This window comes from Salmo salar, unplaced genomic scaffold, assembly GCF_905237065.1.
Source record: "Salmo salar unplaced genomic scaffold, Ssal_v3.1, whole genome shotgun sequence".
Lineage (NCBI taxonomy): Eukaryota > Metazoa > Chordata > Actinopteri > Salmoniformes > Salmonidae > Salmo > Salmo salar.
The window spans coordinates 227-17,500 of record NW_025549067.1 but is presented as its reverse complement, the minus strand read 5'-3'; the positions used below and the strand labels follow the sequence as shown (position 1 = coordinate 17,500).

Here is a 17,274-nt window from a genome sequence, read left to right as displayed (position 1 = left end):
GTCTCTGTAACACCAGCGTTACCTCTTGGTAATACAGAGAGAGCCCAGGGCGGGTGAGTCACCCTTTGAGCATGTTTGGGATGCTCTGGATCGACATGTGGCCAAGAGGAAGTGGGACCAACATTCCACCAATCAACAGCCTGATCAACTCAGTGCCAAGGAGATGTGTTGTTCTGTATTGTGTTGTGTAGTAATGTTGTGTAGTAATGTTGTGTAGTAATGTTGTGTAGTAATGTTGTGTAGTAATGTTGTGTAGTGTATAATGTGTAGTGTAGTGTATAGTGTGTAGTGTATTGTGTAGTGTGTAGCGTAGTGTATAGTGTGTAGTGTAGTGTATAGTGTGTAGTGTGTGTTAGGTGTTGTGTAGTGTGTGTTAGGTGTTGTGTAGTGTGTGTAGTGTAGTGTATAGTGTGTAGTGTGTAGTGTAGTGTATAGTGTGTATTGTGTAGTGTGTAGTGTAGTGTATAGTGTGTAGTGTGTAGTGTGTAGTGTGTGTTAGGTGTTGTGTAGTAATGTTGTGTAGTGTGTAGTGTAGTGTGTAGTGTAGTGTATAGTGTGTAGTGTGTAGTGTGTGTTAGGTGTTGTGTAGTGTGTGTTAGGTGTTGTGTAGTGTAGTGTGTATTGTGTAGCGTAGTGTGTAGTGTGTAGTGTAGTGTATAGTGTGTAGTGTAGTGTATAGTGTGTAGTGTGTGTTAGGTGTTGTGTAGTGTGTGTTAGGTGTTGTGTAGTGTAGTGTGTATTGTGTAGCGTAGTGTGTAGTGTGTAGCGTAGTGTATAGTGTGTAGTGTAGTGTATAGTGTGTAGTGTGTAGTGTGTGTTAGGTGTTGTGTAGTGTGTGTTAGGTGTTGTGTAGTGTGTGTTAGGTGTTGTAAGGTGTGTGTGTAGTGTGTTGTGTAGTGTGTGTAGTGTAGTGTGTAGTGTGTTGTGTAGTGTGTAGTGTAGTGTGTGTAGTGTAGTGTGTTGTGTAGTGTGTGTAGTGTAGTGTGTAGTGTAGTGTGTAGTGTAGTGTGTAGTGTGTAGTGTGTGTTAGGTGTAATGTTGTGTAGTGTGTGTAGTGTGTGTAGTGTGTGTTGTGTAGTGTGTGTTAGGTGTTGTGTAGTGTGTAGTAATGTTGTGTAGTGTAGTGTGTAGTGTGTAGTGTAGTGTGTAGTGTGTAGTGTAGTGTGTAGTGTAGTGTGTAGTAATGTTGTGTAGTAATATCGTCGTAGTAATGTCGTGTAGTAATGTCGTGTAGTAATGTCGTGTAGGAATGTTGTGTAGTAATGTTGTGTAGTAATGTTGTGTAGTAATGTTGTGTAGTAATGTCGTGTAGTAATGTCATGTAGTAATGTCGTGTAGGAATGTCGTGTAGTAATGTTGTGTAGTAATGTCGTGTAGTAATGTTGTGTAGTAATGTCGTAGTAATGTCGTGTAGTAATGTCGTGTAGTAATGTCGTGTAGTGTGTTGTGTAGTAATGTCGTGTAGTAATGTTGTGTAGTAATGTCGTGTAGTAATGTTGTGTAGTAATGTCGTGTAGTAATGTCGTGTAGTAATGTCGTGTAGTAATGTTGTGTAGTGTGTCGTGTAGTAATGTCGTAGTAATGCCGTAGTAATGTCGTGTAGTAATGCCGTGTAGTAATGTCGTGTAGTAATGTCGTAGTAATGTAGTAATGTCGTGTAGTAATGTCGTGTAGTGTGTAGTAATGTTGTGTAGTAATGTTGTGTAGTAATGTCGTGTAGTAATGTTGTGTAGTGTGTAGTAATGTCGTGTAGTAATGTCGTAGTAATGTCGTGTACCTTGATGTATCTCTTGCGGGTGACGTGTAGTAATATCGTGTAGTAATGTAGTAATGTCGTGTAGTAATGTCGTGTAGTAATGTCGTGTACCTTGATGTATCTCTTGCGGGTGACGTGTAGTAATGTCGTGTACCTTGATGTATCTCTTGCGGGTGACGTGTAGTAATGTCGTGTACCTTGATGTATCTCTTGCGGGTGACGTGTAGTAATGTCGTGGTACCTTGATGTATCTCTTGCGGGTGACGTGTAGTAATGTCGTGTAGTAATGTAGTAATGTCGTAGTAATGTCGTGTAGTAATGTCGTGTACCTTGATGTATCTCTTGCGGGTGACGTGTAGTAATGTCGTGTAGTAATGTAGTAATGTTGTGTAGTAATGTCGTAGTAATGTCGTGTAGTAATGTCGTGTAGTAATGTCGTGTAGTAATGTCGTGTAGTAATGTCGTGTACCTTGATGTATCTCTTGCGGGTGACGTGTAGTAATGTCGTGTAGTAATGTAGTAATGTTGTGTAGTAATGTCGTGTAGTAATGTCGTGGTACCTTGATGTATCTCTTGCGGGTGACGTGTAGTAATGTCGTGTAGTAATGTAGTAATGTCGTGTAGTAATGTCGTGTAGTAATGTCGTGTACCTTGATGTATCTCTTGCGGGTGACGTGTAGTAATGTCGTGTAGTAATGTAGTAATGTCGTAGTAATGTCGTGTAGTAATGTCGTGTAGTAATGTCGTAGTAATGTCGTGTAGTAATGTCGTGGTAGTAATGTCGTGTACCTTGATGTATCTCTTGCGGGTGACGTGTAGTAATGTCGTGTAGTAATGTAGTAATGTTGTGTAGTAATGTCGTGTAGTAATGTCGTGTACCTTGATGTATCTCTTGCGGGTGACGTGTAGTAATGTCGTGTAGTAATGTAGTAATGTCGTGTAGTAATGTCGTGTAGTAATGTCGTGTACCTTGATGTATCTCTTGCGGGTGACGTGTAGTAATGTCGTGTAGTAATGTAGTAATGTTGTGTAGTAATGTCGTGTAGTAATGTCGTGTACCTTGATGTATCTCTTGCGGGTGACGTACATGTGGACGAGAGAACGGAACTTCACCAGACTCTTCCTCATCTTCAAATAGCGCTTCCTGGAGGGAGGGAGGGAGGGAGAGGGGGAGGGAGAGGGGGAGAGAGGGAGAGGGGGAGGGAGAGGGGGAGGAGAGGAGGAGAGGGAGAGAGGGGAGGGAGGGGAGGAGGAGGAGGAGAGGAGGAGAGGGGGAGGAGAGGGAGAGGGGGGAGGGGAGAGGGAGGGGAGAGGAGGAGGAGAGGGAGGAGAGGGAGGGGGAGGGAGGGAGGAGAGGGAGGAGAGGGAGGGGAGAGGGAGAGGAAGGGGGAGAAGGATAGAAGGAGAGAAGGAGAGAGAAGGAGAGAAGGAGAGAAGGATAGAAGGAGAGACAGAGGGAGAAGGATAGAAGGAGAGAAGGATTGAAGGAGAGAAGGATAGAAGGATAGAAGAAGAGAAGGAGAGAAGGATAGAAGGAGAGACAGAGGGAGAAGGATAGAAGGAGAGACAGAGAGAGAAGGATAGAAGGAGAGAAGGATAGAAGGAGAGAAGGATTGAAGGAGAGAAGGATAGAAGGAGAGAAGGAGAGAAGGAGAGAAGGATAGAAGGATAGGAGAGACAGAGGGAGAAGGATAGAAGGAGAGAAGGAGAGAAGGAGAGAAGGATAGAAGGAGAGACAGAGGGAGAAGGATAGAAGGAGAGAAGGAGAGAAGGAGAGAAGGATAGAAGGAGAGAAGGATAGAAGGAGAGACAGAGGGAGAAGGAGAGAAGGATAGAAGAAGAGAAGGAGAGAGAGGGAGAAGGAGAGAAGGAGAGAAGGATAGAAGGAGAGAAGGAGAGACAGAGAGAGAAGGATAGAAGGATAGAAGGAGAGAAGGAGAGAAGGATAGAAGGAGAGACAGAGGGAGAAGGATAGAAGGATAGAAGGAGAGAAGGAGAGAAGGATAGAAGGAGAGACAGAGGGAGAAGGATAGAAGGATAGAAGAAGAGAAGGAGAGAAGGAGAGAAGGATAGAAGGAGAGACAGAGGGAGAAGGAGAGAAGGAGAGAAGGAGAGAAGGAGAGACAGAGAGGAGAAGGAGAGAAGGAGAGAAGGATAGAAGGAGAGAAGGATAGAAGGAGAGAAGGAGGGAGAAGGATAGAAGGATAGAAGGATAGAAGGATAGAAGGAGAGAAGGATAGAAGGATAGAAGGAGAGAAGGAGAGAAGGATAGAAGGAGAGACAGAGGGAGAAGGAGAGAAGGAGAGAAGGAGAGAAGGAGAGACAGAGAGGAGAAGGAGAGAAGGAGAGAAGGATAGAAGGAGAGAAGGATAGAAGGAGAGAAGGATAGAAGGAGAGAAGGAGAGAAGGATAGAAGGATAGAAGGAGAGAAGGAGAGAAGGATAGAAGGAGAGACAGAGGGAGAAGGATAGAAGGAGAGAAGGAGAGAAGGATAGAAGGAGAGACAGAGGGAGAAGGATAGAAGGATAGAAGGGGAGAAGGATAGAAGGAGAGAAGGATAGAAGGAGAGACAGAGGGAGAAGGATAGAAGGATAGAAGGAGAGAAGGATAGAAGGAGAGAAGGAGAGAAGGATAGAAGGAGAGACAGAGGGAGAAGGATAGAAGGAGAGAAGGAGAGAAGGAGAGAAGGATAGAAGGAGAGAAGGATAGAAGGAGAGACAGAGGGAGAAGGAGAGAAGGATAGAAGAAGAGAAGGAGAGAGAGGGAGAAGGAGAGAAGGAGAGAAGGATAGAAGGAGAGAAGGAGAGACAGAGAGAGAAGGATAGAAGGATAGAAGGAGAGAAGGATAGAAGGAGAGACAGAGGGAGAAGGATAGAAGGATAGAAGGAGAGAAGGAGAGAAGGATAGAAGGAGAGACAGAGGGAGAAGGATAGAAGGATAGAAGAAGAGAAGGAGAGAAGGAGAGAAGGATAGAAGGAGAGACAGAGGGAGAAGGATAGAAGGATAGAAGGATAGAAGGAGAGAAGGAGGGAGAAGGATAGAAGGATAGAAGGATAGAAGGAGAGAGAAGGATAGAAGGATAGAAGGAGAGAAGGAGAGAAGGATAGAAGGAGAGACAGAGGGAGAAGGAGAGAAGGAGAGAAGGAGAGAAGGAGAGAAGGAGAGAAGGAGAGAAGGAGAGACAGAGAGGAGAAGGAGAGAAGGAGAGAAGGATAGAAGGAGAGAAGGATAGAAGGAGAGAAGGATAGAAGGAGAGAAGGAGAGAAGGATAGAAGGATAGAAGGAGAGAAGGAGAGAAGGATAGAAGGAGAGACAGAGGGAGAAGGATAGAAGGAGAGAAGGAGAGAAGGATAGAAGGAGAGACAGAGGGAGAAGGATAGAAGGATAGAAGGGGAGAAGGATAGAAGGAGAGAAGGATAGAAGGAGAGACAGAGGGAGTAGTAAAACAGGCCTCTCAGGTGTTTCACAGTGTATACAGTAGGTACCGTGGTAAAATCATTAGGTTGCCATCGGGTGGTTGTGGGTTCTATACCCTGTCTGGTAACTGTAGTGAGGGTGGTTGTGGGTTCTATACCCTGTCTGGTAACTGTAGTGGGGTGGTTGTGGGTTCTATACCCTGTCTGGTAACTGTAGTGGGGTGGTTGTGGGTTCTATACCCTGTCTGGTAACTGTAGTGAGGGTGGTTGTGTGTTCTATACCCTGTCTGGTAACTGTAGTGAGGGTGGTTGTGGGTTCTATACCCTGTCTGGTAACTGTAGTGAGGGTGGTTGTGGGTTCTATACCCTGTCTGGTAACTGTAGTGAGGGTGGTTGTGGGTTCTATACCCTGTCTGGTAACTGTAGTGGGGTGGTTGTGGGTTCTATACCCTGTCTGGTAACTGTAGTGGGGTGGTTGTGGGTTCTATACCCTGTCTGGTAACTGTAGTGAGGGTGGTTGTGGGTTCTATAATCTGTCTGGTAACTGTAGTGAGGGTGGTTGTGGGTTCTATACCCTGTCTGGTAACTGTAGTGAGGGTGGTTGTAGGTTCTATACCCTGTCTGGTAACTGTAGTGAGGGTGGTTGTGGGTTCTATACCCTGTCTGGTAACTGTAGTGAGGGTGGTTGTGGGTTCTATACCCTGTCTGGTAACTGTAGTGAGGGTGGTTGTGGGTTCTATACCCTGTCTGGTAACTGTAGTTAGGGTGGTTGTGGGTTCTATACCCTGTCTGGTAACTGTAGTGAGGGTGGTTGTGGGTTCTATACCCTGTCTGGTAACTAATGAGGGTAATTGTGGGTTCTATACCCTGTCTGGTAACTGTAGTGAGGGTGGTTGTGGGTTCTATACCCTGTCTGGTAACTATAGTGAGGGTGGTTGTGGGATCTATACCCTGTCTGGTAACTGTAGCGAGGGTGGTTGTGGGTTCTATACCCTGTCTGGTAACTATAGTGAGGGTGATTGTGGGTTCTATACCCTGTCTGGTAACTGTAGCGAGGGTGGTTGTGGGTTCTATACCCAGGGATCAGGGTAAGAGGTCAGGGGGTCAGAGGTCAGAGGTCAGTACCTGGTGAGGAAGCCTCTACAGTAGGCCTGTAGTCTGACGATCTTGGTCCTGAACTCCGTGTACCGTTTCCTGACGAAGAACATGCGCGTGTATCTCTGCAGGGTGAGGGCCGCCACCTGACGGACACGCTCTCTCTTAGACTCCAGCAACTGGTACACCTCCTCCTTCAGAAACAGCTGTGGAGCAGAGGACAACAGGACAATCACCGTAGGAACTGCAGTTTCCGTTGCTACTGAACTGGGTAGGAGGGTTGGAACAGAGGACAACAGGACAATCACCGTAGGAACTGCAGTTTCCGTTGTTACTGTCCTTTTGGTCTCTCACCCAACACAACACATCCTGATTTAACACGCTCAACTTGGTAACTCCTACTTGGTAGAACCCCGGGTAGGAGAGATAGGTATAGATGGTTACCTTAGTAACTCCTACTTGGTAGGCCCCGGGTAGGAGGGATAGGTATAGATGGTTACCTTAGTAACTCCTACTTGGTAGGCCCCGGGTAGGAGGGATAGGTATAGATGGTTACCTTAGTAATAACTACTTGGTAGGCCCCGGGTAGGAGGGATAGGTATAGATGGTTACCTTAGTAACTCCTACTTGGTAGGCCCTGGGTAGGAGGGTTAGGTATAGACGGTTACCTTGGTTACTCCTACTTGGTAGGAACTGGGTAGGAGGGTTAGGTATAGACGGTTACCTTGGTAACTCCTACTTGGTAGAACCCTGGGTAGTAGGGTTAGGTATAGATGGTTACCTTGGTAACTCCTACTTGGTAGGCCCCGGGTAGGGGCGTTAGGTATAGATGGTTACCTTGGTAACTCCTACTTGGTAGAACCCTGGGTAGGAGGGTTAGGTATAGACGGTTACCTTGGTATCTCCTACTTGGTAGGCCCGGGGTAGGAGGGTTAGGTGTAGACGGTTACCTTGGTAACTCCTACTTGGTAGGCCCAGGGTAGAAGGGTAAGGTATAGATGGCTACCTTAGTAACTCCTACTTGGTAGGCCCCGGGTAGAAGGGTAAGGACAACAGGACAATCACCGTAGGAACTGCAGTTTCCGTTGTTACTGAACAGAGGACAACAGGACAATCACCGTAGGAAATGTAGTTTCCGTTGCTACTGAACTGGGTAGGAGGGTTAGGTATAGACGGTTACCTTGGTAACTCCTACTTGGTAGGCCCCGGGTAGAAGGGTAAGGACAACAGGACAATCACCGTAGGAACTGCAGTTTCCGTTGTTACTGTCCTTTTGGTCTCTCACCCACACAACACATCCTGATTTAACACGCTCAACTTGGTAACTCCTACTTGGTAGAACCCCTGGGTAGGAGGGTTAGGTATAGATGGTTACCTTAGTAACTCCTACTTGGTAGGCCCCGGGTAGAAGGGTAAGGACAACAGGACAATCACCGTAGGAACTGCAGTTTCCGTTGTTACTGAACTGGGTAGGAGGGTTAGGGTTAACTCCTACTTGGTAGGCCCCGGGTAGAAGGGTAAGGACAACAGGACAATCACCGTAGGAACTGTAGTTTCCGTTGTTACTGTCCTTTTGGTCTCTCACCCAACACAACACATCCTGATTTAACACGCTCAACTTGGTAACTCCTACTTGGTAGAACCCCGGGTAGGAGGGATAGGTATAGACGGTTACCTTAGTAACTCCTACTTGGTAGGCCCAGGGTAGAAGGGTAAGGTATAGATGGCTACCTTAGTAACTCCTACTTGGTAGGCCCCTGGGTAGAAGGGTAAGGTATAGATGGCTACCTTAGTAACTCCTACTTGGTAGGCAGTGGGTAGGAGGGTCATGTATAGATAGTAAACTTGGGAACTCCTACTTGGTAGGCCCTGGGTAGGAGGGTCATGTATAGATGGTTACCTTGGTAACTCCTACTTGGTAGAACCCTGGGTAGGAGGGTTAGGTATAGACGGTTACCTTGGTAACTCCTACTTGGTAGGCCCTGGGTAGGAGGGTTAGGGGTTAGGTATAGACGGTTACCTTGGTAACTCCTACTTGGTAGGTCCCGGGTCGGAGGGTTAGGTATAGACGGTTACCTTAGTTACTCCTACTTGGTAGGCCCCGGGTAGGAGGGTTAGGTATAGACGGTTACCTTGGTAACTCCTACTTGGTAGGCCCCGGGTAGGAGGGTCAGGTATAGACGGTTACCTTGGTAACTCCTAATTGGTAGGCCCCGGGTAGGAGGGTTAGGTATAGACGGTTACCTTGGTAACTCCTACTTGGTAGGCCCCGGGTCGGAGGGTCAGGTATAGACGGTTACCTTGGTAACTCCTACTTGGTAGGCCCCGGGTCGGAGGGTTAGGTATAGATGGTTACCTTGGTAACTCCTACTTGGTAGGCCCTGGGTAGGAGGGTTAGGTATAGACGGTTACCTTGGTAACTCCTACTTGGTAGGCCCCTGGGTAGGAGGGTTAGGTATAGACGGTTACCTTGGTAACTCCTACTTGGTAGGCCCCGGGTAGGAGGGTTAGGTATAGACGGTTACCTTGGTAACTCCTACTTGGTAGGCCCCGGGGTAGGAGGGTTAGGTATAGACGGTTACCTTGGTAACTCCTACTTGGTAGGCCCCGGGTCGGAGGGTTAGGTATAGACGGTTACCTTGGTAACTCCTACTTGGTAGGCCCCGGGTAGGAGGGTTAGGTATAGACGGTTACCTTGGTAACTCCTACTTGGTAGGCCCCTGGGTAGGAGGGTCAGGTATAGACGGTTACCTTGGTAACTCCTACTTGGTAGGCCCCTGGGTAGGAGGGTTAGGTATAGACGGTTACCTTAGTAACTCCTACTTGGTAGGCCCTGGGTAGGAGGGTTAGGTATAGATGGTTACCTTGGTAACTCCTACTTGGTAGGCCCTGGGTAGGAGGGTTAGGTATAGACGGTTACCTTGGTAACTCCTACTTGGTAGGCCCCTGGGTAGGAGGGTTAGGTATAGACGGTTACCTTGGTAACTCCTACTTGGTAGAACCCTGGGTAGGAGGGTTAGGTATAGACGGTTACCTTGGTAACTCCTACTTGGTAGGCCCCTGGGTAGGAGGGTTAGGTATAGACGGTTACCTTGGTAACTCCTACTTGGTAGGCCCCTGGGTAGGAGGGTTAGGTATAGACGGTTACATGGGTAGGAGGGTTAGGTATAGACGGTTACCTTGGTAACTCCTACTTGGTAGGCCCCTGGGTAGGAGGGTTAGGTATAGACGGTTACATGGGTAGGAGGGTTAGGTATAGACGGTTACCTTGGTAACTCCTACTTGGTAGGCCCCTGGGTAGGAGGGTTAGGTATAGACGGTTACCTTGGTAACTCCTACTTGGTAGAACCCCTGGGTAGGAGGGTTAGGTATAGACGGTTACCTTGGTAACTCCTACTTGGTAGGCCCTGGGTAGGAGGGTTAGGTATAGACGGTTACCTTGGTAACTTCTACTTGGTAGGCCCCTGGGTAGGAGGGTTAGGTATAGACGGTTACCTTGGTAACTCCTACTTGGTAGGCCCCTGGGTAGGAGGGTTAGGTATAGACGGTTACCTTGGTAACTCCTACTTGGTAGGCCCCGGGTAGGAGGGTTAGGTATAGACGGTTACCTTGGTAACTCCTACTTGGTAGGCCCCTGGGTAGGAGGGTTAGGTATAGACGGTTACCTTGGTAACTCCTACTTGGTAGGCCCCTGGGTAGGAGGGTTAGGTATAGACGGTTACCTTGGTAACTCCTACTTGGTAGGCCCCTGGGTAGGAGGGTTAGTTATAGACGGTTACCTTGGTAACTCCTACTTGGTAGAACCCTGGGTAGGAGGGTTAGGTATAGACGGTTACCTTGGTAACTCCTACTTGGTAGAACCCTGGGTAGGAGGGTTAGGTATAGACGGTTACCTTGGTAACTCCTACTTGGTAGGCCCCCGGGTAGGAGGGTTAGGTATAGACGGTTACCTTGGTAACTCCTACTTGGTAGGCCCCTGGGTAGGAGGGTCAGGTATAGACGGTTACCTTGGTAACTCCTACTTGGTAGGCCCCTGGGTAGGAGGGTTAGGTATAGACGGTTACCTTAGTTACTCCTACTTGGTAGGCCCCGGGTAGGAGGGTTAGGTATAGACGGTTACCTTGGTAACTCCTACTTGGTAGGCCCCGGGTAGGAGGGTCAGGTATAGACGGTTACCTTGGTAACTCCTACTTGGTAGGCCCCGGGTAGGAGGGTTAGGTATAGACGGTTACCTTGGTAACTCCTACTTGGTAGGCCCCGGGTCGGAGGGTCAGGTATAGACGGTTACCTTGGTAACTCCTACTTGGTAGGCCCCGGGTCGGAGGGTTAGGTATAGATGGTTACCTTGGTAACTCCTACTTGGTAGGCCCTGGGTAGGAGGGTTAGGTATAGACGGTTACCTTGGTAACTCCTACTTGGTAGGCCCTGGGTAGGAGGGTCAGGTATAGACGGTTACCTTGGTAACTCCTACTTGGTAGGCCCCTGGGTAGGAGGGTTAGGTATAGACGGTTACCTTGGTAACTCCTACTTGGTAGGCCCCGGGTAGGAGGGTTAGGTATAGACGGTTACCTTGGTAACTCCTACTTGGTAGGCCCCGGGGTAGGAGGGTTAGGTATAGACGGTTACCTTAGTAACTCCTACTTGGTAGGCCCTGGGTAGGAGGGTTAGGTATAGATGGTTACCTTGGTAACTCCTACTTGGTAGGCCCTGGGTAGGAGGGTTAGGTATAGACGGTTACCTTGGTAACTCCTACTTGGTAGGCCCCTGGGTAGGAGGGTTAGGTATAGACGGTTACCTTGGTAACTCCTACTTGGTAGAACCCTGGGTAGGAGGGTTAGGTATAGACGGTTACCTTGGTAACTCCTACTTGGTAGGCCCCTGGGTAGGAGGGTTAGGTATAGACGGTTACCTTGGTAACTCCTACTTGGTAGGCCCCTGGGTAGGAGGGTTAGGTATAGACGGTTACCTTAGTAACTCCTACTTGGTAGGCCCTGGGTAGGAGGGTTAGGTATAGATGGTTACCTTGGTAACTCCTACTTGGTAGGCCCTGGGTAGGAGGGTTAGGTATAGACGGTTACCTTGGTAACTCCTACTTGGTAGGCCCCTGGGTAGGAGGGTTAGGTATAGACGGTTACCTTGGTAACTCCTGCTTGGTAGAACCCTGGGTAGGAGGGTTAGGTATAGACGGTTACCTTGGTAACTCCTACTTGGTAGGCCCCTGGGTAGGAGGGTTAGGTATAGACGGTTACCTTGGTAACTCCTACTTGGTAGGCCCCTGGGTAGGAGGGTTAGGTATAGACGGTTACATGGGTAGGAGGGTTAGGTATAGACGGTTACCTTGGTAACTCCTACTTGGTAGGCCCCTGGGTAGGAGGGTTAGGTATAGACGGTTACATGGGTAGGAGGGTTAGGTATAGACGGTTACCTTGGTAACTCCTACTTGGTAGGCCCCTGGGTAGGAGGGTTAGGTATAGACGGTTACCTTGGTAACTCCTACTTGGTAGGCCCCTGGGTAGGAGGGTTAGGTATAGACGGTTACCTTGGTAACTCCTACTTGGTAGGCCCTGGGTAGGAGGGTTAGGTATAGACGGTTACCTTGGTAACTCCTACTTGGTAGGCCCCTGGGTAGGAGGGTTAGGTATAGACGGTTACCTTGGTAACTCCTACTTGGTAGGCCCCTGGGTAGGAGGGTTAGGTATAGACGGTTACCTTGGTAACTCCTACTTGGTAGGCCCCGGGTAGGAGGGTTAGGTATAGACGGTTACCTTGGTAACTCCTACTTGGTAGGCCCCTGGGTAGGAGGGTTAGGTATAGACGGTTACCTTGGTAACTCCTACTTGGTAGGCCCCTGGGTAGGAGGGTTAGGTATAGACGGTTACCTTGGTAACTCCTACTTGGTAGGCCCCTGGGTAGGAGGGTTAGGTATAGACGGTTACCTTGGTAACTCCTACTTGGTAGAACCCTGGGTAGGAGGGTTAGGTATAGACGGTTACCTTGGTAACTCCTACTTGGTAGAACCCTGGGTAGGAGGGTTAGGTATAGACGGTTACCTTGGTAACTCCTACTTGGTAGGCCCCCGGGTAGGAAGGGTTAGGTATAGACGGTTACCTTGGTAACTCCTACTTGGTAGGCCCCTGGGTAGGAGGGTCAGGTATAGACGGTTACCTTGGTAACTCCTACTTGGTAGGCCCCTGGGTAGGAGGGTTAGGTATAGACGGTTACCTTGGTAACTCCTACTTGGTAGGCCCTGGGTAGGAGGGTTAGGTATAGACGGTTACCTTGGTAACTCCTACTTGGTAGAACCCCGGGTAGGAGGGTTAGGTATAGACGGTTACATGGGTAGGAGGGTTAGGTATAGACGGTTACCTTGGTAACTCCTACTTGGTAGGCCCCGGGTCGGAGGGGAACCAGTTTGCAGAGCATGAAGATGCAGTTCTCCCCATCAGGAGCTGGAGGCTGCTTCAAACCCACCAGAGACTTATACCTTAACACACACACACACACACACACACACACACACACACACACACACACACACACAACAACACACACACACACACAGGTTAGAGGACGCTGATACCTGAGATAAGGGGCAGGGTTAGAGGGTGTGAAAAGGAAGTCGTTGAAGGCCAGTCTAACAGGGTGTGTTACCTGAACAGGAAGTCGTTAAAGCCCAGTCTAACAGGGTGTGTTACCTGTACAGGAAGTCGTTAAAGGCCAGTCTAACAGGATGTGTTACCTGAACAGGAAGTCGTTGAAGGCCAGTCTAACAGGGTGTGTTACCTGAACAGGAAGTCGTTAAAGCCCAGTCTAACAGGGTGTGTTACCTGTACAGGAAGTCGTTAAAGGCCAGTCTAACAGGATGTGTTACCTGAACAGGAAGTCGTTAAAGGCCAGTCTAACAGGGTGTGTTACCTGAACAGGAAGTCGTTAAAGCCCAGTCTAACAGGGTGTGTTACCTGAACAGGAAGTCGTTAAAGGCCAGTCTAACAGGATGTGTTACCTGAACAGGAAGTCGTTAAAGCCCAGTCTAACAGGATGTGTTACCTGAACAGGAAGTCGTTGAAGCCCAGTCTAACAGGGTGTGTTACCTGAACAGGAAGTCGTTAAAGGCCAGTCTAACAGGGTTGTGTTACCTGAACAGGAAGTCGTTGAAGGCCAGTCTAACAGGGTGTGTTACCTGAACAGGAAGTCGTTAAAGGCCAGTCTAACAGGGTGTGTTACCTGAACAGGAAGTCGTTAAAGGCCAGTCTAACAGGGTGTGTTACCTGAACAGGAAGTCGTTGAAGGCCAGTCTAACAGGGTAACCTTCTCTCCGGATCCTGATTGTCTCCAAGATACCAGAATACCTCAGCTGGCTGGTGACCAGCTCCGTCTCAAACACACCTGGCTCCTACAGACACAAACACACACATATTATGGCAAAACAAACAATAATATCACTGTTAAACTGTGATGTGGGGGGGGGGGTTGGGGACCCCCCTTACCTTCTGACTGTTTGGCTTAATGCAGCGTATGAACGATGGGTTGCACCTGTCAAGAGAAAGAGAATGATTTAGTGACAATAACTCCACCTCCTCATTACCCTCTCATCTCCTCTCACCTCTCCTCCTCCCCTTTAATAATAATAACACCTCTCCTCCTCCCTTTAATAATAATAACACCTCTCCTCCTCCCCTTTAATAATAATAACACCTCTCCTCCTCCCTTTAATAATAATAACACCTCTCCTCCTCCCTTTAATAATAATAACACCTCTCCTCCTCCCTTTAATAATAATAACACCTCTCCTCCTCCCCTTTAATAATAACACCTCTCCTCCTCCCCTTTAATAATAATAACACCTCTCCTCCTCCCTTTAATAATAATAACACCTCTCCTCCTCCCTTTAATAATAATAACACCTCTCCTCCTCCCCTTTAATAATAATAACACCTCTCCTCCTCCCTTTAATAATAATAATAACACCTCTCCTCGTCCCTTTAATAATAATAAAACACCTCTCCTCCTCCCTTTAATAATAATAATAATAATAACACCTCTCCTCCTCCCTTTAATAATAATAATAATAACACCTCTCCTCCTCCCTTTAATAATAATAATAATAACACCTCTCCTCCTCCCTTTAATAATAATAATAATAATAACACCTCTCCTCCTCCCTTTAATAATAATAATAATAACAACACCTCTCCTCCTCCCTTTAATAATAATAATAATAATAACACCTCTCCTCCTCCCTTTAATAATAATAATAAAATAATAACACCTCTCCTCCTCCCTTTAATAATAATAATAATAATAATAACACCTCTCCTCCTCCCTTTAATAATAATAATAATAATAACACCTCTCCTCCTCCCTTTAATAATAATAATAATAATAACACCTCTCCTCCTCCCTTTAATAATAATAATAATAACACCTCTCCTCCTCCCTTTAATAATAATAATAATAATAACACCTCTCCTCCTCCCTTTAATAATAATAATAACACCTCTCCTCCTCCCTTTAATAATAATAATAATAACACCTCTCCTCCTCCCTTTAATAATAATAATAATAACACCTCTCCTCCTCCCTTTAATAATAATAATAATAACACCTCTCCTCCTCCTTTAATAATAATAATAATAATAACACCTCTCCTCCTCCCTTTAATAATAATAGATAATAATAACACCTCTCCTCCTCCCTTTAATAATAATAATAACAACACCTCTCCTCCTCCCTTTAATAATAATAATAATAACACCTCTCCTCCTCCCTTTAATAATAATAATAATAACACCTCTCCTCCTCCCTTTAATAATAATAATAATAATAACACCTCTCCTCCTCCCTTTAATAATAATAATAATAATAATAACACCTCTCCTCCTCCCTTTAATAATAATAATAATAACACCTCTCCTCCTCCCTTTAATAATAATAATAATAATAACACCTCTCCTCCTCCCTTTTAATAATAATAATAATAACACCTCTCCTCCTCCCTTTAATAATAATAATAATAACACCTCTCCTCCTCCCTTATAATAATAATAATAATAATAACACCTCTCCTCCTCCCTTTAATAATAATAATAACACCTCTCCTCCTCCCTTTAATAATAATAATAATAACACCTCTCCTCCTCCCTTTAATAATAATAATAATAATAATAACACCTCTCCTCCTCCCTTTAATAATAATAATAATAATAACACCCTCTCCTCCTCCCTTTAATAATAGTAATAATAATAACACCTCTCCTCCTCCCTTTAATAATAATAATAATAATAATAACACCCCTCCTCCTCCCTTTAATAATAATAATAATAATAACACCTCTCCTCCTCCCTTTAATAATAATAATAACACCTCTCCTCCTCCCTTTAATAATAATAATAATAATAATAACACCTCTCCTCCTCCCTTTAATAATAATAGTAATAATAATAACACCTCTCCTCCTCCCTTAATAATAATAATAATAACACCTCTCCTCCTCCCTTTAATAATAATAATAATAATAATAACACCTCTCCTCCTACCTTTAATAATAATAATAATAACACCTCTCCTCCTCCCTTTAATAATAATAATAACACCTCTCCTCCTCCCTTTAATAATAATAATAATAATAACACCTCTCCTCCTCCCTTTAATAATAATAATAATAATAATAACACCTCTCCTCCTCCCTTTAATAATAATAACACCTCTCCTCCTCCCTTATAATAATAACACCTCTCCTCCTCCCTTTAATAATAATAATAATAACACCTCTCCTCCTCCCTTTAATAATAATAATAATAATAAACACCTCTCCTCCTCCCTTTAATAATAATACCCAATAATAATAACACCTCTCCTCCTCCCTTTAATAATAATAATAATAACACCTCTCCTCTCCCTTTAATAATAATAATAACACCTCTCCTCCTCCCTTTAATAATAATAATAATAACACCTCTCCTCCTCCCTTTAATAATAATAATAATAACACCTCTCCTCCTCCCTTTAATAATAATAATAATAATAATAACACCTCTCCTCCTCCTTTAATAATAATAATAATAATAACACCTCTCCTCCTCCCTTTAATAATAATAGTAATAATAATAACACCTCTCCTCCTCCCTTTAATAATAATAATAATAATAACACCTCTCCCCTCCTCCCTTTAATAATAATAGCAATAATAATAACACCTCTCCTCCTCCCTTTAATAATATAATAATAACACCTCTCCTCCTCCCTTTAATAATAATATAACACCTCTCCTCCCCCTTAAAATAATAATAATAATAACACCTCTCCTCCTCCCTTTAATAATAATAATAATAATAATAACACCTCTCCTCCTCCCTTTAATAATAATAATAATAATAACACCTCTCCTCCTCCCTTTAATAATAATAACCCTCTCCTCCTCCTTATATAATAATAACACCTCTCCTCCTCCCTTTAATAATAATAATAATAATAACACCTCTCCTCCTCCCTAATATTAATAGTAATAATAACACCTCTCCTCCTCCCTTTAATAATATTAATAATAATAATAACACCTCTCCATCTTGTCCACCAGTTCCAGCAGTGACAGGGTGAACTTGGTGGAGACAGTTGGGGGCTGATGTCTCCGTGCCGCTCTTACTCACACGACCTCTATGCTGACCTACGACCTCCGTGAACCAGGAAGAGGTTGGCCTACCATCTGGAGAACACACCATAGACTCAGATAGACATTGCATCTGCCCCCCCCATTGTGACGTCTGTGAGAGCATGGGCAGCACCATTGAGGCCACATCTCCATTTAGAAGTAGTCAATTTTCTTCTTCTTCTACTACTACTATGATGTTGGTAAACAAACTGAGAGGGTGATGTCTGAACGGGTATAAATACAAGGTTGGTGATTTACTGCCCCCCTGGAGGGTGATGTCTGAACGGGTATAAATACAAGGTTGGTGATTTACTGCCCCCTGGAGGGTGATGTCTGAACGGGTATAAATACAAGGTTG

The 17,274-nt window shown here is 45.4% G+C and overlaps 1 protein-coding gene across 1 annotated transcript in view; it reads right to left on the bottom strand.

Annotated features, from left to right (window-relative positions):
• LOC123735229 (unconventional myosin-XV-like) overlaps window positions 1-16,891 on the bottom strand; it is a gene marked incomplete at its 3' end in the record, with an annotated part of 44,130 nt that extends 27,239 nt beyond the window's left edge. Inside the window, exons 1-6 of the mRNA XM_045712985.1 lie at window positions 16,825-16,891; window positions 13,755-13,800; window positions 13,536-13,660; window positions 12,634-12,751; window positions 6,298-6,473; window positions 2,816-2,900 (exon numbers count right to left, since the gene is read on the bottom strand). Of these exons, the coding sequence (XP_045568941.1) occupies window positions 2,816-2,900; window positions 6,298-6,473; window positions 12,634-12,751; window positions 13,536-13,660; window positions 13,755-13,800; window positions 16,825-16,832 (558 nt within the window). The remainder of the gene's footprint in view (window positions 1-2,815; window positions 2,901-6,297; window positions 6,474-12,633; window positions 12,752-13,535; window positions 13,661-13,754; window positions 13,801-16,824) is intronic.
• Between the last annotated feature and the right edge of the window lie 383 nt (window positions 16,892-17,274).